At 38.0% G+C, this 19803-nt stretch overlaps 1 protein-coding gene across 1 annotated transcript; it reads right to left on the reverse strand.

Moving 5' to 3' along the window:
* Nucleotides 1-10056: 10056 nt before the first annotated feature.
* On the reverse strand, nt 10057-15652 carry LOC129248123 (tektin-4). Its single transcript, XM_054887561.1, has 7 exons — nt 15490-15652; nt 15364-15441; nt 15030-15304; nt 14739-14965; nt 10935-11229; nt 10650-10872; nt 10057-10565 (listed from the first exon to the last, which is right to left on the reverse strand). The coding sequence occupies exons 1-7, from the start codon at nt 15535-15537 to the stop codon at nt 10188-10190; spliced, it is 1524 nt and encodes a 507-aa protein (XP_054743536.1). The 5' UTR covers nt 15538-15652; the 3' UTR covers nt 10057-10187.
* Between the last annotated feature and the right edge of the window lie 4151 nt (nt 15653-19803).

Genomic DNA, 19803 nt, shown 5'->3' on the forward strand with positions numbered 1-19803 from the left:
GATGTGGATAGAGGAAGCCGAAAACGACGGGCTTCCAGTCTCCGATTCTGCGAAGCTGAGAGGCGGAAAGGCCTAGTTTTCAGTCTACCTTAAAGCTTCCGTTATCCCTCGTGCCGATTGTTTACGTTTTTTTTTTTTTTTGTTGGATGGGTTGGAATTGGATGAAGGGAGCCAGAAAGGCCTAGTTTCAAAACATGTAAGTGGTAATACACCTGATGACTGTATTTTGAAGGGTTTTCTTTAGCTCAGAACTAGTGCTTGATACTGTTAAAATTTATATTCACATTTACGGAAGTTTCGTTTAAGTTATTATTTATCACACATTTTCATGCAGGTTATCGTTATATGTAATCAAGTTAAATCCGTTGCTGGTTTTGTTTTTTACGCATTCTCGGTAGTTGTGGAGGCGCTTAAGAGGAAACGAAAATCACAGTCGGCAATTCAATCAGTGGAAATCGAAGTGGCAAAAACAAGTGCCCGAATAAATATCCTGCCAACACGCAGTTTGAGATATGCACTCACACATATAAAAATATATGTAGATTATACCCTGGGCGCATTGATGATGCTTCTGCAAATATTTAAATCGCTCACTTATGGAAGCTGTTGATATTGGCAGTTCCTCTTGTAATACACTCGTCAATCGTTCATTTTACGGAAATCAAACAACAAATTCATTACAATGAAATTATGTGCATGCGAAATCAATGCTAACAAAATGTCCTCGTTCGAATTTATGAGGGATGTTGGCAAATAATACAAACAATACAGACAATATTCAAACAATGCGCACAGTTCGTCTCGTAAGCCTTGCTCGCTTCACGCACAACCACAAATATATTTGCGCATTCAACTTGTACATAATTCACAAGATAATCTGTGTTGCACAATGTACCATGTTGTGAGCAGCATAAAATTGCGAATAAGCTTCCCTCTGCCGCCACTATTAATATACTTACAAAATACGACGGGACAAAGTATTTATCAGAGCTTTACAGATAAAAATGTTGCTACATTCTGAGCCAACAGCTTGGCATGCAAATTAATATAGTATTACTACCTTTATCATTGCGGTTTTGCTTAATAATATGTACCATTAGAATTCCGCTAGCAGTGCACTTTTACTTGATTCTAGCGTGTAACCTCGTCTGGTGTTTACTACCTACCACAATTTTAGCACTTACATATACATATACGTGAATAAATCGCGTATAAATCCTTTGCAAGCTGTTTAGGCCGATATTTTCCTCTTACTTCTGATGCCTATATTGATGAAGTCCCAAAAATAATAAAATCATATAACGTTTCAGAACTCCAGATGGTGTTTAAGAAGAGCTTTTTCAATGCAGGACGTGGGCGTTTAATAAGGTAACACATATTCTATGATTTGATGTTTCGCACCCGCATTGGCCATCGAGTCTAGAACCAACCGATGGGTAACCACGCACACTGCCACTTGGCTACTGCGGTCATTTACATTATTATTTTAATTGGCCTAATGTAAATATTTGTTCACCTTTTTAACCCTTTTTAATAACGTTAAGTGGGCGCATGCAATGTAAAACGTACGCGTGGGTGAAAGAACACCATGAATCCATAAAGCTGTTATCAAATATTTGTTTTCTATTTGCTAAAATCATCGTTCTCACACCATTATTATAATAAACTTTAACATCATTAGCATCATTGCCCTTTTCTTTGTGGTAATATTTGAAAATAGTTTCTCAAGATATGGGTATGCTCATAGATACTTAACGAACAATTCACTTGCATTAATGAATGTGTGCGTGTAACTCATTAGGTTCGCTCAGCTTTTAATAATTACAAAACCTGATTCTATTAATTTTGGGTTTACTTCTTATTTTTTACCGGCGTCGCCTGTACAAATTCTAACACTGAATGTTAGGATGAATTTCGGAATACGCTCGATGTTCGACTTTTGATTCATATTTCTATAATTGCTTTTCATCTTACACCTCCATGTACATGCTCATGGTTGTCTGTTAATCCCTTCCGGTATCTGATAAGACGTAAATTCATTAAAAGTGGAGGCAATTGTATAAAAAAAAAAATATTTTTTGGAATTAGGAATTTGGTGGTTTGAATGTCAAAATCAGCTGATTCATTTCCTCGAATTCGTCGAACTTTCTACGAATATCAATCCAAACTACCAAAACGAAAGACCTGCTCTAGTAACATTCCTACACGAATTCGCCTTGCTTTTCGGTTCCACTATAATAACTGTATAACTGTATAAACGAAAAATGTGTTCTGTTTCAGAAAATTAGTTTAAATTACTACCTTTTCTATAAAGGTGGAGTTGATATTATTATTTGTTGTTGTCGGGTCGGTTAAAGGCACAAAGTGGCGAAACAAAAAATTTCCAATATTGTCGATTATTCGCTTTTGCCTTGATCTGGGACCACATTAAGTTTTCGTCGACTCCTAAAAACTCGTGAAAACGCTACTTCGCCATGATCCTTTAAACGTCCTCTGCGGTGATGTCCTTGAGGGTTCCAGTCCAACGCCGTTCTGCTTCTTTTGTTAGCTGGTTTGCGGATGGTGTGCTCAATTCATCTCCATGTACGATCCCGTATTTCCAGTTGACAAGCCACAATATGCGTAGGATTGTTTTGAGACAATGGTTAAAAATAATTGTAAGCTGTGTGTGGTAGATGTTGATACATGCCAAGTTTTATAACCGTAGAGAAGAACTGATTTTATAATCGAATTAAAAATTCTTACTTGTGTGCATTTTGTCAGTTCCTTCGAGTACCATATATTTTTTAGGCTGGCGAATGTCACTTTGACTTTTTAATTATTGCACTTATTTCAATCATTATTCCGCCATCTACCGTAATCTGGCGATTTGTTCACCGAGTACTGTAAAAATGTTTGTCTGCGAGGTGTTGATTTGCATGGATTTAGTTTTGACCAAATTTATGCATAGACCGACGCGCTCTGCGTGGAAACTAAGGTAATCCAGTTTCTTCTGCATGTGTCCGCTACGCTGCGAGAGGGGGCAATATTGTTAGCGTAGTCGAGGTCTTCCAGGTGTTCTATACTAATAGGATTTCAGAGAATTCGTCTTCCTAGGCTGGTATCAAGGGCGTTATTTAGCACATCATCAAGTGCTTTTAAAAATAACAATGGCGATATTATCCAGCCTTACTTAACTCCTGCTGAATTTCATTAATTGAAATTTTTCCTGAAGAAGCATATTTTGGACCTTTTCCACACGACTATGTCAATATGATACCAGAAAAGTGATAACATAATTTTTTGTTTTTCGTGGACCCTGAATTTTATAAAATACTAATGAAGTTACATAAAACTATTTTTAATCCATATGGTTTTACAATCATTACATATGCACATACATACGTTTAGTATAAACATTAAAATTTCCTTTGTCTTACCTCCTTTCCTGCTTTTAGGAAAGTATATAAGAACGTTTTGTTCTGCGCCCACCCTTTGCCTTCCCTCAGATGTACTAAGTAAGCGTATATGTATACATACTATATATACATATGTATGTACATAGCTTTATTTAATGTCACACTTGTTTTTCTAGAAATGTGCAGCATTGGCCAACAAAGGGCTACAGTTAATGCTACAGTACATTCGTACAATTAAGGGTTGATTACCTTCTTGACATATCACGTGAACTTACCATCCCCTCTCGACGGTAAAAGTGTTAATGTCAACTTATCAAGTGTCAAAAGGTCGACAACGGTGAAAGTTACTTCCCACAATACTGCCTTTTCTCAGATAAGGCTAATTTAAACTTAATTGCGTTAAATAAAATGGTCAGAGAGAGTGATTTATCGCCAAATGATGAACTAACGATTCATTTAATATACAATACTTAATTATGTTTTGCCAAAATCGTGAACATTGAGTCCTCACCTGAGTGAAGGAGACGTAAATAATACATCCGAACGTAAATGACGCACTCCACCTGACAGGTTTCCTTTTAGCGTTCATCATCGCACTTATAACTTGAACATTGCATCTTTTTTAAGTTCGCGGCGTATTGTATTTTACATTTTTTATTCTACTATAAATGAAGAATAAGAGCTTCGAGAGAGATTTTATTTATTTATTTATTTATTTACAAACGTGGTATAATAATATAATTATTTTAACACGAGAATAGGAGCACTGGCGGCCAGGACCTTCGGCTCTCTGATTTGTTATAAAATGAATTATGAATTAATTACAGGCAAACTAGGTAAAGTTATGGTAAATTAGTTAAATAAGTTTCTTGAAATCGGTCTGTGCTAAGTAATCTGATATTTTTATAATATTTTCGTAGCATATATTTTCTAATAGTGATGATGGGATTTGGTCCCCAAAAATATTGCTCCTTACTGTGGAAAATTGTGTGCAGTTGACGAGAAGATGAATTGATGTTAGTGGTGATGTAGGGCAGTGCTGGCAGTTTGGCCGGTTAGTTCTGTTGAATATATAGGAGTGGCTTGCAATCGTGTGCCCAAGCCGTAGCCGAACAAATATTTTGACATCATTGCATCGGCAGTAAGATGGATAGTCGGGTTTTAGCCTGTTTGGATTAAATATAGTGTATTGGTGCTGTGTAGATCCCCATGTAACCAATTGTTTTTGATACAGGTGATTGAGTACATATTTATTGAAGTTTGAATATAGGAGTCATATAAGCGAGTTTCCAACCGTTAGTGAATTTTCCAGCGACGCTTGGAGTGTTCGAGAAAAAGATTCTGCGTAAGATTTTTAAACCTTTGCACGTTGGCAACGGCGATTATCGCAGGCGATGGAACGATGAGCTATATGATATAAAGATCCAGCGGCTACGTTGGCTGGGTCATGGCGTCCGAATGGATAAAAACGCTCCGGCTTTGAAAGTATACGATGCGGTACCTGCTGGTGGTATCAGAGGAAGAGGAAGGCCTCCTCTGCGTTGGAAAGATCAGGTGGAGAAGGACTTGGCTTCACTTGGTATGTCCAATTGGCGCCGGTTAGCACGAGAAAGAAACGACTGGCGCACTTTGTTAAACTCGGCCAAAATCACGTAAGCGGTTATCGCGCCAATTAAGAAAGAAGAAGTGAATTTTCCAGAAGATAATGACTTATTGAAAATCATTTTCAACGAAGCCACCAACTGCCAAGCAAGGCAACTTTTCAATTAAATTAAATAGCCGAAGGAGTATCAAAATCAGTTTGGAAGGAGTTTTTGAGTTTTGAGATCCAAGTTATTTTATCCTCAGTTGAGAGGGAAAGTGGAAAATCCTGATAAAATGAAATATTTTTTTGATGATACAGCGTCATCAGAAAGACTGAACATACTGATCGTGGAACATGGTTTTTTTGATTTGATAAATCACCATTGTTACAAAAAATGAAACAAGAAAGATGTACTTATTTTATTTATTTATATTACTTTGTCGGTGCAGTAAGGCATGAAGCCGTTTCATTGTACAACCGTTGTTATATACTACAACATTTTTAAGCTTGATTTAATTACAAACTATAAAAATCAAAAATGAAAAGTAAAGAGAATTGGAGGTGGAACATAGGTGAATGAAAATCAGGGTTCTCATTAGTAACAGCTGACAGGACACTGCGTTTACGTCGGTCACTGTTTTCAGCATAAAAGAACGCAGTTGCTCTCTACGGGAGGAGTTTTGCTCAATTTTGTGCTCTAGGGGCTGAGGTAAGAGACTACGTACGTCGGTGACTGTTTCCAACATAACTTTGGCTATTACGTAACATGGGTTTTGTCAGCATTAGGTAGGTAGGTAAGATGGCAAGAGTACCCCAGGTACGTTACAAGTAGCACTTACGTGCCGTTTTGATACCATAAAGTGGACCACTACCTGTGAAAGGATTAAGGGAGGAGATAAAACCGTCTACAGCCATCCAGTGCTGTTGATGTAGCGGAGGAGAGAAAAGGGATCTAGGCTGGAGAATTTCATCAAGTCATCCCCAAAGGGGACGTTGAGGAATCTCAAGCGCCTAGCCGCCAAAGCCGAACATCTGCAGAAAAAGTGTTCCACAGTCTCTTTCTCTGTAGGATCCCCACAGCTGCTGCAATGGGGGTTGTACGGAATTCCAAGCTTCTCCGCGAGAGTGCCGATCACCCAGTGGCCAGTGATCACCGCAATGAGTTTGGAAATTGAATGGCGGGGGGTTCCTATCACCTTAAGCGTTCTGTTTATATCGTATTGAGGCCATAGTGCTTTTGAAATGGCACACGATGAGACAGACCGCCATCTGTCTTGCGCTTTTCTTAGAAAGAAGTTGTGTAGTTTCCCTTTAACGATGGCCAAGGGGATACCGATGTCTGAGAAGAGGGCAGATGGATTCGGTTCTGCCGCCCCCTTCCTGGCAAGCTCATCGGCAATTTCATTTCCCTCTATATTCCTGTGCCCAGGAACCCAGATGAGGGAAAAGTTTCCTGCACGTTCGAGGGGTTTAAGTTCCTAGTTACAGGAGTTCACGAGAAGAGAGCTGCAATACGGCGACGACAGTGCCTTGATTGCAGCTTGGCTATCGGAAAAAATATTATTGTCTCCCTCCCAACAGCGATCCCGAAGCATTTTGCATGCCTGCAGGATCGCGAAGACCTCTGCTTGAAAGACGCTGCTTGTCTCCGGTTTATAGGAGACCGAATGCTGGCTCCCACTCCAGACTCCATTTTGGATCCGTCAGTGAAAACAGAGGCATCTATATCCGCAACAACTCTCCCCTCTTTCCAATCTTGCCTGCTCGGAAAGATAGCCCTAGCACAACCCTCAAAGCACAGTTTGTATTGTGCGCTCTCATTTCACACGTATTTTTACGCTCTTCCAATCAGTCGTTGCTCACGCAGCAACGAAGCAAAATGGATGGTGACTGAATTTGTTTGTGTATCATCAACACAATCTCGGTCCAGTCAGCAAAATATATAAAATCCATTAAGATGAATATCTTAATTTGTTCCATTGCGATTCAGATTTAATTTATTTCCATTAAAAAATTGTTTTCTTTTTTTATTTTATTATAAGTAGGAAAAACGTACTTTTATTTATTAACATAAAAGAATCTATTGAATTATTTTAATTATTAAAAGATTATCAGAAGAAACTCAGTTGTTTTTAATGTATTCGTGCTCATTTTGTCTCTGCTTTTACATTATTTTATAATTTATACTTAAATCATCTTGAGAATCAGCCATTTTGATTCATAGAATTAACGTTATCGAATCGCCCAATACTGTAATTATTCGTGAAGATATGGCTGTGTTCGTAAATGCGACATGACTTGCAGCATAAGCATCAGTGGCAACACTTCAAGTTTGACATTTGTTACTTCTTATACAATTTTTGACAATTTGCAAACACGTTTGTTTGCGTATAATACTAAAATGGAAATTTTGCTGAATCTAACACTAGACGAAATTTGTGAGCAAAGAAAAGATAGATTTTCTTTAAATTTAAGAAAAAGAAGGCTATTGAAGTCAAAGAGAAAAATGTTTAGGTACAAATGTTTATCTTTAAAAAGAAAAATACCTAAAAACAAATCGTTTATTAAAACAATAAAGTCGTTTCCCGAGGACATTTTCTATTCCCATTGCCGAATGAATTGCGCCACTTTTAAAGTAAGGTTTTATAAGTTTTATGAAAATTAATAGTTTATAGTTTCACTTTAAGAGATTTAAGAATTTTCTCTGCGCTGTGGTGTTGTCCAGTCTTATATTGGGATTTACATTTTTAACTTCGATCCCAACTTTCTTCCACAATACATTTTTTTTCCTTCTACCCGACTTAAACTCGTCCTCCATATTCAACCATACTCTCAGCAATAACTGTGTCTCCGCATTACTAAGATTTTCACTACAAATTTAAAAATAACAATTTATACAATTATTATTAACATAATTTAACTAAATTTCAATACAAAAATTAAAATAAAACAGTTTTGCACTTACTTTTCATCAGACATCGTAGTTAAATGCAGTAAACAATTTTTTGATAGAAATTTTGAGTGACAACTGATAGAATTGTTGTCTTTTTGAACGCTTGATTATTGCAGTGCTGCCATATTGGCATTTCTGAATGTTCTGTTTGTTATGCAATTGTAGTTTGCGCGTCATGTTGCATTTACGAACACAGCCTATGTCGAATTCCGAAGATGAGACAATTTCGAAGTTGCAAGAACATACAAAAACTTTCCAACGTTACTTCGTCACTCTCGCCGGCATGAACCACCACGTTTGGTGCTCATCAGAATAATTCTGACGAATATTCCACCCGCATAATTACTTATGCTGCCAACGCTACTGCCAATTTAGATAAGCCGCGTGCCAACGTTCACATGAATAACGCCAACGCCACCTCCGCCGACGAAATCGAAACTTATGTTAGCAAGTCTACAACCAGCTCCAGCAAGACTACCCCCACCAATCGCCACATAGGGAACGATGGGAGCATGTAATTTTTCTTCAATTTATTTACCCAACGTTGATTGACCCAAAGTTCGCTTAACGGGAAACTCCCATAGTAGGATCGAATCCTTGTTAACAAGCTTCAATGCAATCATGTCGAAATCGCAGGTTTACTTGCCTGTCACTGGCGTACACCTCGCAACAATGGTATCTAATTTGATCGCCTTTCTCAAAAATGCTGGTGCTCTGCCTCACGTCTCAAATTCAGCGCTTTTAGAGGAGCCTGTGAGCTAATTTACCCAGTTAGATTAGGTTTAGATTTATGTGAGGTTTGTCAGTTAACAAACGTGAGCAATGCGCTCGCCACATATTTGCAGTAAATAAACCATTTAAAATTATGCCATTAGCATCTGGTTGCAACAAATATCAATGGCAAATGTACTAATGCACCGATGTATATTATTGTGATCGGATAATAGCCTCGCCCACTTTTTATATGGTAGGACTATATTTCCGTCCGTGCGTCTGATGTTACAAACTATACCTTGAGGAATGGTTGAGATGCTTTTTCGAAACTCGGCAAAGACACTTATATATATTTATAAATGGCGCGTACACCCTTTTTGGGGGGCTGTGAGGAGCTTTTTCATGGCAGAAATACACTCGGAGGTTTGCCATTGCCTGCCGAGGGGCGACCGATATTAGAAAAATGTTTTTCTTAATTTTGGTGTTTCACCGAGATTCGAACCTATGTTCTTTCTGAATTCCGAATGGTAGTCACGCACCAACCCATTCGGCTACGGCGGCCGAGAAGGACACTTAGCATGACACAAAATAAGGTTATGCGCAAAATAAGCAAAATCGGTCTTAACTACGTCCACCTTTCGTATAATGGTAATTACCGAAAATGAGAAAAACGTAATATCTCTGTTATAAGTGAAGCCAAATTACTCAAATTTGGAATTCAATTTTAACATTGGCCCATTTTCCTTTACAGTTTTCCACTGTATGTCCGGGATACTTTTTTCTGGAAACCTTTTAGTCCGAAGAAAATTATTCCCAAATGAGCCTACGATGAAGTAACACTCGGATTGTTGCTCTTTCTGATACAACTGTTATGGCCTCTGGCGACGGTCAAGCATTGTTTGACAAGAACTTTATATGTGTGCGTGTCGGCTGATTGACGCTAATATCTAAAATTTTTGATTTTCATCATTCAAAAGCCGACAACAAGTATGTGTGACACGACGACACCCGACTGCACTAACACACACAAAGCTCAGTCAAGCATGCTGGACCGTCTCCCGAGGCCATTAATGCATTAACACGAGCCAAAAATACATTTCGAAGTTCGATGCCCACCGAATTTTCTATCGTAGTAGTAGTCGTGAGTAGCAAATATTGCCACATTTTTTAAATTCTATTTATCATATGGCTAGATGTATATCGACCTGTTATAGTATATGACTGCCACATCCAGGTTCATAAAGATCGGGCACATTGCGCTTAATTTCGACTTCAATTGCCGCATAAGCCAATTTATCGTGAAATTACACGATTGAGATGTAAAATAAGACTATACCAAAACTTCTACTATTAAATATAATGTGATTAGAAGATAGTCCAGAATAGATAGCAGCTCACTTGCTTCGAACATTTGAAATTAGATTATATTATGGTTTCAAAAGAATATGTCAAGTGTAGTATAAGTATAGGCATGATAGACATGAGTGTTCTTTTACAAAGCTATTAGCGATAGGTAAATGTGATTATACACTTATATTTACATGCTAGCAAATCCACTTAATGCACTAGCTGATGGATAGTGTGAGCGTAGTAGCATGCAGCGGTCTCGGTCTAACCACAATGTACGCCGCTTCAACATGATTTCACGTTCCAAAGTACTCCGTGTTAGCATAAGGCCAGTTTTGATATTCTCTGCCGCGTCCAACTCGGATAACAAGGCCGTGACTCCGCTTTGTATTGTTGCCACCTCGTCGATGAGATCCTGTTGTGCAAAGTCACGGCAATTATCGACGTTTGGTCTGAAGCTGCGATTATCCATACGAGTCTGAGCCACCTTCATTGCCGCATCAAGACTACGCACCGAGGCATGCAGTTGAGTGATGCGCGTCTCGGTGTCGGCGAGCTTTTGAAGGCACTGAAAACGGTTGAGATAATACAAATTCAAAATATATATATATGTATGTATGTATATTTTAATTTTTGAGTCTATTGAACATACATCACGTAATTCATTTTCGAATCGTTTCAGATTTTCTTGAGTACAGTTGATGCGCGCTACAAGAACACCTTCTACTACATCAGCCTGATTGCGTATATCACGTGCGGCATTCATTAAAATAGAGTTGAGTGTCTGACGTAGTTTTATAGATTTTTGCCGGCACTTCTCACATTCTTCTAATGTTTCCTTACTAAAATGTTCCCAATACTGCTCGGATGCTTGTCTGAACAAAACTTTATTTAATAAGGATAAAGAACATTAATATATAATATATTTTATACTTACTCAGCTGGCTGGCGTATTGCGCCTGGTCGAAACATTATAGTTTTCGAAAAATTGTTAAGACTCACATTAGTAGTGTCAATTTCGTAGGCTTCCTTTTTGTCGCTCCAATCATACTCAAGGCGTTGACGCGCTGTGCGATTTTCTACTTGCTGTTGCTCGAAATCCTCGAGCGTTTTTTTCAACTGTTGGCCGATCTCCGCAATAAGCGCCAATTCGTTGATGAGCTCTTCTTCAGGCAAATCTCTCACTAATTCAGTATCTGGTCGGCCGGCACGCTTTTCTAAGCACTCTTTGGCTAAAGCATAAAAATTATATATACAGTTTATTTTTTATTTATTTAGAGCAAAAAATATGTACATAGACCACAATAATTATAAATACAGGGCACAGTGGAGTATACCTTATTTGGGTATTGTAATTTAATTTGGCAACTACTTATACATTTCATTACATCGAAAGACTGAGGTAAAAATTCATTGGATAAAAACTACCTGAGTGCTTTACTATTTGTGGAAACTTATTCAAAGAACCCGTTCAGGGATGATGCCTACTTAACGCGCAATTGCTTTGTGAAAAAGCAATTTGTGAATTGCGGAAAGTTCGCATTACGAGCGGCACTAATGGTAAACCATCAACAACCGATATACCCTGAAAGGGCTCTGCTTACACTCTGTGTATGCCATTGTCCCCGATCTTCTATCTGGTGTTTTTTATCTGCATGAGAACTATCGATATCGATAACTATGTTTTGAGAGCTGAGTATTGCAAATTGTGTTGATATTTCTGCTCAGTAAGGTTTGGCAAGTCTCCATGAATCGTCCATTTTACGTGCGGTTTATACGCTAGCGGTATCTCGGTTTTTATTTCTTTCGAAAAGCGAAAGGAGCTGTCATTACGTGAACAGCGAGTGAATGGTAAATGCCAAAAAATCATCTACCAGATTTAAAAAAAAATAAAAATACCAGTCTAACGGTTAGACGGGATAGAAGTGAAACCTTCCGTAAGACAAACTGAGAGAGAATGAGACGAAAGCAGCATTAGGGGCGGGATAATTATAGGTTCATTATAATATTGCTATAAAGTTCATATTTTATTTTCTTCATTTTATTATTATTCATCCTCAATGTTTTCAATTTCAACAAATGATACGAGTGGCTTATGATAGCTTAAATATGATACAAATGCTTTGGTTTCGATGTTGTCAACATATCTTTGAAATACCGCGTCAATTGTTGTTTTTGATCGTGTTGTCGGTTCAGTGCGATTGTTACACATTTTTAAATTGAATGTTGTATTGAGAAAGTCAATTGAAGGAACCGCTGTGTCTAATGCAAAATTTACGATAAAATCGCCACTTAAAATCATTGGAACTTTATCGTAATCTTTTCTAAGTATCCGCGATACTTCTGGTGTATACTTTATTAAATTTTCGTGAATGAATTCCGTGATGCTATTTATTGATTTTTTTTTCTGTCGATATTCACGACACTTTTCTGCATTATTTTTCGGCATAATTGCGGTAAATATTTAATATTTAATGAAAATATTTACGAATATAAAAATACACACGCGGTTGCTATTATGAGCGTCCCCAGCAAAACCTGCGTGACCGAAACTCTAACACAATTACATTTTTTTGAATGTTACAAACACATATGCACGCAGGTTTTGCTGGGGCGTGACCGAAACTCTAACACAATTACACATATGCACTCGTATTTGTTTGAAAATCGACTTTTTTTTTGGTTCTCCGTCACCTTTGGAAAATGTGTAAACAGTAAGCAAACTTTATTCAAATATTTTCCCTCATTTTTGCATCAGTAAAATTAAACAAACGCCGTAGCCGAATGGGTTGGTGCGTGACTACTATTCAGAATTCACAGAGAGAACGTCAGTTCGAATCTCGGTGAAAACACCAAAATTAAGGAAAACTATTTTTCTAATAGCGCTCACCCCTCAGCAGGCAATGGCAAAACACCGAGTGTATTTCTGCCATGAAAAAAAGCTCCTCATAAACATATCATAAAATAAAATAAAATATCTGTTTAAAAAAAATTTTTTCTTGTGATTCGAACCAAGGATTTTGGATCGGAAGCTCACATTGCTAGTCGCTCGGCTACCGCGCCATGCTGTCGGCGCTGGCCTAAAAGTTATTTAGTTCGTCGCTACGTTTATATCAACATATAATATAACGCTTCGTAACTAAATAACTTTTAGGCCAGCACCTACAGCATGACGCGGTAGCCGAGCGACTAGCAATGTGAGCTTCCGATCCAAAATCCTTGGTTCGAATCACAAGAAAAAATAAAAGTTATTTTTATTTAGTTCGTCGCTACGTTTATATCAACATATAATATAACGCTTTGTAGCCAAGTTGGTCGCTTTTTTCGTTTCACTTTTTCCCAAATCACTCCCAACGATTCTAAAGAAGTTTTCACTTCAAAAATCATTCGAATAATATTTCTGCATTGTATTATCAATTAAAGGCCAGCGGTCTGATGTTGATCACACGTTCTGAATTATTTTCACCGTTCCAGCAAAATCTGAACGTATTTTTGAATCCCATTCGACTTCAACAAAGTCGGCATCTGTGTGTCAGTATTTCGATTGAATTTGTTTTGCGGTAGATTCGCTGTATTGCTTTCGCGGCTTTCAATACACATATTAAGTCGGAGAATAAATTCGTAGCATTTTTCAGGAGGCAAAAATCAACATTTCCGACACCTGCTCTTCTTTGCTTTTCAACGGGGTCAAAAAGCTGTCGAAGCAGCTCGGGGCATTTGCGACGTGTATGAAGAAGGTTTCATAGGCGAGTCTACAGAATAGAAATTGTTTGCAAAGTTCAAAAATTACGACTTTCACGTCGATGATACGTCTCGCTGCGGAAGACCTTCTGAATTCGACGAAGAAGTCTCAAATCACTTTTGAAGGAGAATGGTCACCAAACCAGTCATGAATTGGCGTAAAAAATGAACTACGATCATAAAACGATTCTCAATCACCTTCATTCAATGGGATTTACCAAAACACTGAGAGCCTGGGTGCCTCACGAGCTCAACGAAAAAAACCACGAAAGTCGCCTTCAAATTGCTTCTCTGCATCTAGCCCGTCATCGAGAAACACGCCGTAATAAACAGCGCTTTTTGTACCGAATTGTCACGGAAGATGAGAAATGGTGTTTATACTCAACATGAAGCAAAGAGAGATGTGGGTGGCACTAGGAGATACGCCAAAGCCAAGAGTCAAGCCGGGTCTTCATCCAAAGAAGATCATGAATGTGTTTGGGGGGACTGGAAGAGCATGGTGCACTGGAAAATGCCCGAAAAGAATGCCACGGTCAACAAGGAGTCCTACATTGCCCAGCTTTAGTGCGTGAATGAAGCTATTCGATTCAAAAGACCTGATCGACATGGTCAAACCATACTCCATCAGGGCAACGCCAGGACCTATGTTGCACAAGTTTTCAAAGCCGCACTCCAAGAGCTCGAATGGGAGGTCCTTCAGCATCCGCCGTATTCTTCGGACCTTGCACCGACCGATTACCATCTTTTCCGCGCCCTTACAAACCATACGAAGGGCGTTACATTCGATAGCAAAGAGGTCCTTAAAAACTGGCTCAACAAGTTCTTTGACACCAGGCCAGGGTTGTGTATTTGTAGAGTATTTTATTTATTGTACAAATAAATTATTATTATTACTATTTGTAGCGATATATACAATATAATCCAAACTTAATTAGCACACTAGCTACTACAAATAAATTTAAAATAACTTAAATTTAATAAAAACACATGCATTACTCACCTATGGATTCTGGAACACCTAAAATAACAAGAGATTTTTTCAAACGAATTCGTTCTTCCTCCATTGTACTAATTTCGTCTGCCATATTTTTGATAGCTGTTTCGAGCGTTACCTTCCATTTACCCACCAATTGAGCCCGTTGCGTTAAGTTTTTCGTTGTTTCCGCCTGCGTTTTGTCGACCATTGCAGTAATGCGCATGAAAGCTGTTTTCGAGCTGTACTGATTTCTGCGAGTATTTCAATAAAGAGGTTAGCTAAATAAGACATAGGAATTCGCAAAGAATGAAATACTTGGTAGCTTTGTCGAAGATGTCGTTGGTTTTTTGTAAAATATCATGGTTTTTTGCTCGCCATTCATTTGGACTAAAACGTGTTATTGAGTAACGATCCACAACTGGCCGCGTCCCTGTTAGGCCAGCCATTGGGCTCCAATCCACTTTTCCTGTAGCCCACGGACCGATGGGTCCCATCGGCTTGAGCGCATCTTTAGAGGGAAGCTCATCGCCAGGTTGTGGAAGATAACATGGCGGATTGTCAAATTCATCAGCTGTGGGATTTATTGCCAGCTATTGAGGTACGTAGTTTTAGAAAAATTAAATTATAAATCTTAAATTTTTTGAATTACAGCAATGTTCAGCTCCTTATTGTCTGGCGGCTTCAAAGCTGCATCCATCGGCTTACACTCATCGATTAGATTCCGTGCCTATAAGATTCAGTTTGGTAAGTGAAAATAGAATATAATATTTTTTACCTGTTCCTCCTTTTCCAGAGCTTGATTATCGTAGATATCACCTTCCATTTCAAATTTTAAAAATTAACAAATTAAATAACAATTAACAAATTACGAAAAACAAATTTATTTCACTTCAAAATTATTCTCTATTACTGTTTTGACGAGGTAAACAATTTGGTAACTAAGCTATTTTACCAGCCATATACAAACAAGTATATTTATCCGAGTGTACGTCATAATGAACAATTTAGCAGGGCGGGGTGCAACACATGGAGTTAGGGCATGGCAAATATGTTTACGTATGGCTCGAAGTTGGTCGGAAGAATTGGTGGGGGAGTATTCTATGAGGAACTCCCCACCAAGCTCAAGTTTAGGTTTCCATGCGGATATAACCGCAATTAAGGAAGCTCCGACAGCCAAGCAGCAATTACAGCCTTGAGCTCGTGGTTTGTGCGCTCGAAATTAGTAGGGGAATGCCTGACTTCCTCTCAATTGCATCCGAATACTTCGATATTAGACTCATTTGGATTCCAGCTTACAGCGGCATAGAGAGAAGCTACTGGGCTGATGAGCTGGCTAGTCAGGGCACCCTGGAGACGGTTGCATCGCAAAAGAGAGGATTGGGGTTCCATTGAGATCCTGTGGTGTACTCCTGGAAAGATGGACCTCGCGTCAACTCAGCGAGCGCACCTATCCCATTATTTTATTGATGACTGATTTTATGGTGCCGTTCAGGTATTTTTGATGTCGAAGTTGACCGGCATGTTAGTAGTCGCATCACATAGGAGCTAAAAATCACCCATAAAACCATTTTAAACCATTTGTGGAAAAATTTTACGCAAAAATAATGAATTTCTTTATCCCCAAACTATCATAATTACGCCCGATTTAAATATGGTGACGAGCTTAGTGAGTCGTTGTCGAGACGCACACATTTGCCAAAAAGTGACCGTAGAACTTCCCCTTTTCTTAAATTTGACTTCCGTCATATTTCTATTTTTGGACCCATCATTTGTTTATTAGAGTTAATTGCCTTAGTTTATTACAGAGATATCGCGTTTTTTACGTATTTACTTATTACCGATTTCGCTCATTGTCAATACCAAACTGCTTGGATAAAGAAATGTATAAATTTCAAGGTACCATTTTATATCAGAGTGCCGCATGGTACACAACTTACACATATGGAAAAAGGTAAAATTTTTCGGGGAATAACCACCATCGTGCGAAATTAAAAAAAAAAACAAAGGAAAATTATGGAGCTACAAACAAATGCGAAATGTTTTTGTGGCGCGAAACAATACAAAGAGCTTAGTGATATAGTATTAAGACTGAATGTGACCTCAATGTTTCTCGAGCTACGTTAATTCGAGTTTTAAAGCGTGCGAGGAGTATTAAGTTTTCTTAAATGAAGCCACCTAGAGAACTTACCGCTGACACAAAATGAGACAGAAAACCTGCGCTCGGTATAATATGGATTGTTTGGAAATCTAGCGCACAAAATAATTAAACCAAATTTTCAAAAATGCATAACTTTTCCATATTTTACCAATTTTTCTTAAGGTTATCTTTTCTAATGAAAAGAAATTTAACTTGAATGGGCCAGATGAATTTAGTAAGTATTGAAGAGATTCGCGTTTACAGCCAAAATATTTTCCAAAAAGAAATTTTTAAAAGGGATACATGTGAATTTTCAGGCATATTTTACGGTCATTTGACGCGAAGTCCGAACTTAGCTTTATGGGAAAAACAGTACAATAGAGGATATGTAGTAATGGATCAATTACAGAGCTCTGAGGTACCCGTGCTTGTACATATGGTTTGCTGGTCAGAGCAGATTTTTTTCACATGCATACGAAAATGCCCATTTGTGAGAGAGATTTTGTTTATCTTGTTTACGAGTGGTGTGACATTGTGTATATTCTAGTATCCATTTTCGAGAATTTAGACAAGTGTAATAGGCCTATAATTTTCCGCACGACTTGCAGGTGTATTAAGCTTAAGCGTTTGTACTACTTTTGCCACTTTCCAATCAATGTAGTCAATATTCTTGTTCTAACGAGATTCCAATTTATGAATTCCATCCCTGAAGTGAGAATCTGGCAGGGCTGAAATGTCCACGTTTAAATTCAGCGACCCATCTTTCTACTGTACTGATTGATAACGAAAAGTTCTTATGCACTTCCAAACTTCGTTTATAAATTCCCTTGGCTTTTAAACCTTCCAAAAATAAAAATTCAATCACTTCACGATACAACATAATACAAAAAATTTGGGCTAGTAGCAACGCCCTCTCTTATCGAACCGCTAAACTTATTGAAATACCCTAGTATAATAGTTATTTTATTTAATATTTATATCACATAAAAGAAGATAATTTCATACTTACCATGCATGTGCAAATTGTTTTACTTGAATCCTTATTTGACGTCTTGGATTAATAAAGAACAGTTAAATTTATACTTTGTGCTATTCAAAATGTTACCTCAACTGCTTCGTTTGAGGGTGAGACGTACTCTATGCCTTGTAAGCTATCATACTTACAAGCTAAACGGAAGCTGGCCGCCGCAGTTGGCACTGCTGGTTGCTTGTGATGCTACTGCTTGGAGTGTTGATATTGTTGCTACTGCTGCCTGTTGCTCTTATTGAACATGCGCGTAACTTGATCCTTGTTATTTTTAGACATATTAGATTGTTGTTTCATTTCTTTTTTCGCAAACGCATACATATGCTAGCTCAGCAATTCCCGGTGGTCCAATTTGTGATATTGTCAACATTTCCAGAGGATGTTTGCTTGAAAATACTTTGTTGACAATAACTAAGGTTAACTTGCATACATAACTGCTGATAAAAATACATTATTACCTTCATTAGTGGCCAATGATGTAAGATCATTATCATTACAAAGCCGAGCATAGTTTCAGTTTTTTTTTATGCGACTAAATGTCTCAATTTTCCATTGTGAATTTAATTTGCTTTTATTAAATAGTATGTGTTTGCTTCACCCAACATTTTTTTAGAATATTGAACGTGTTTTTATTTTCTTTTATGTGCCAATACGTAGTTATAAACCTGAATATGAGTGTCTGTTATTAAGTTTTTCTCACTTTTTATGAAATGTACATAAGACAATTGGTAAATATTTACATATTTTATACACCTATCCCATAAAGTCTTCGTACACCTTACAAATATTTTTAAATTGATTGCAAACACAATATAAGTTTATAGTTGAAAACTATTTTAGTTATTCACTCTTTCATAAGACCCATAAGTTACAAAAGCAAAAGAAATGATCAAGATGCCTCGCTTCATTTTTTGCATAAAGGTAAGTAATTACAACAACATGTAAATATAGCAACCAGAAAGTCTGCGTGCAGTTTTAAAACCTATGGAAAAAGCTTTTTAAATAATATACAAGAACGGAAATTTATATTTTGTGGGCTTGCCACGATGTTTAAGGATTTGACTCAATGTATTTGGTTTGGCATTGCGTTTACTAGCTTCTCTGTTTCCTCAGTTGTAATCTTCGCTCATTCTACCCGTTTAACACTTCGTAAAGCCTCCTTATTTGTTCTTACATGCTGTCGAATTCTTTTTTCTAATACATAGATCCAACAGATGCTCAATAGAATTGAGATTCTGTGACCGGGAGAGCGTTTTGAGCTATTTTGGGGTGTTGTGTGTTTTGGGTCGTTATCTGGTCGGAACCAAAACCAGCTGTTACCGCATCGAATACTTTCAGAGCCGGAGCGTTTGTATCCATTCGGACGATATGCCCCAGCCAACGTAGCCGCTGGATGTTTATTCGCTGCGCTATGTCTATGTCGTCGTAAAGCTCATATAGCTCATCGTTCCATTGCCTCCGATATTCGCCGTTGCCAACGTGCAAAGGTCCCAAAATTTTACGCAGAATCTTTCTCTTAAACACTCCAAACGTCGTTTCATTGGATGTACGTTAGGACGGGTATTATGAGAGCCTTGTAGAGTATTAGGTTTGTTCGTCGAGAGAGGACTTTACTACTCAACTGCCACAATTGGGAAGAGAGATTCTACGTTGGATTTCAAGGCTGACATTGTTATCGGTGTTAATGCTGGTTCCTAAATATACGAAGTCTTTTACAACCTCAAAATCAAAGCTGTCAACAGTGACTTGGGTGCCGATACGCGAGTGCGGCGACTGTTTGTTTGATGACAGGAGGTACTTCGTTTTGCCCTCGTTCACCACCAGACCCATTCGCTTTGCTTCTTTATCCAGTTTTAAAAAGGCAGAACTAACAGCGCGGTTGTTAAGGCCGATGATGTCAATATCCAATTGTATACTAATAATTG

Source organism: Anastrepha obliqua, chromosome 5 (assembly GCF_027943255.1).
Source record: "Anastrepha obliqua isolate idAnaObli1 chromosome 5, idAnaObli1_1.0, whole genome shotgun sequence".
Taxonomy (NCBI): Eukaryota; Metazoa; Arthropoda; class Insecta; order Diptera; family Tephritidae; genus Anastrepha; species Anastrepha obliqua.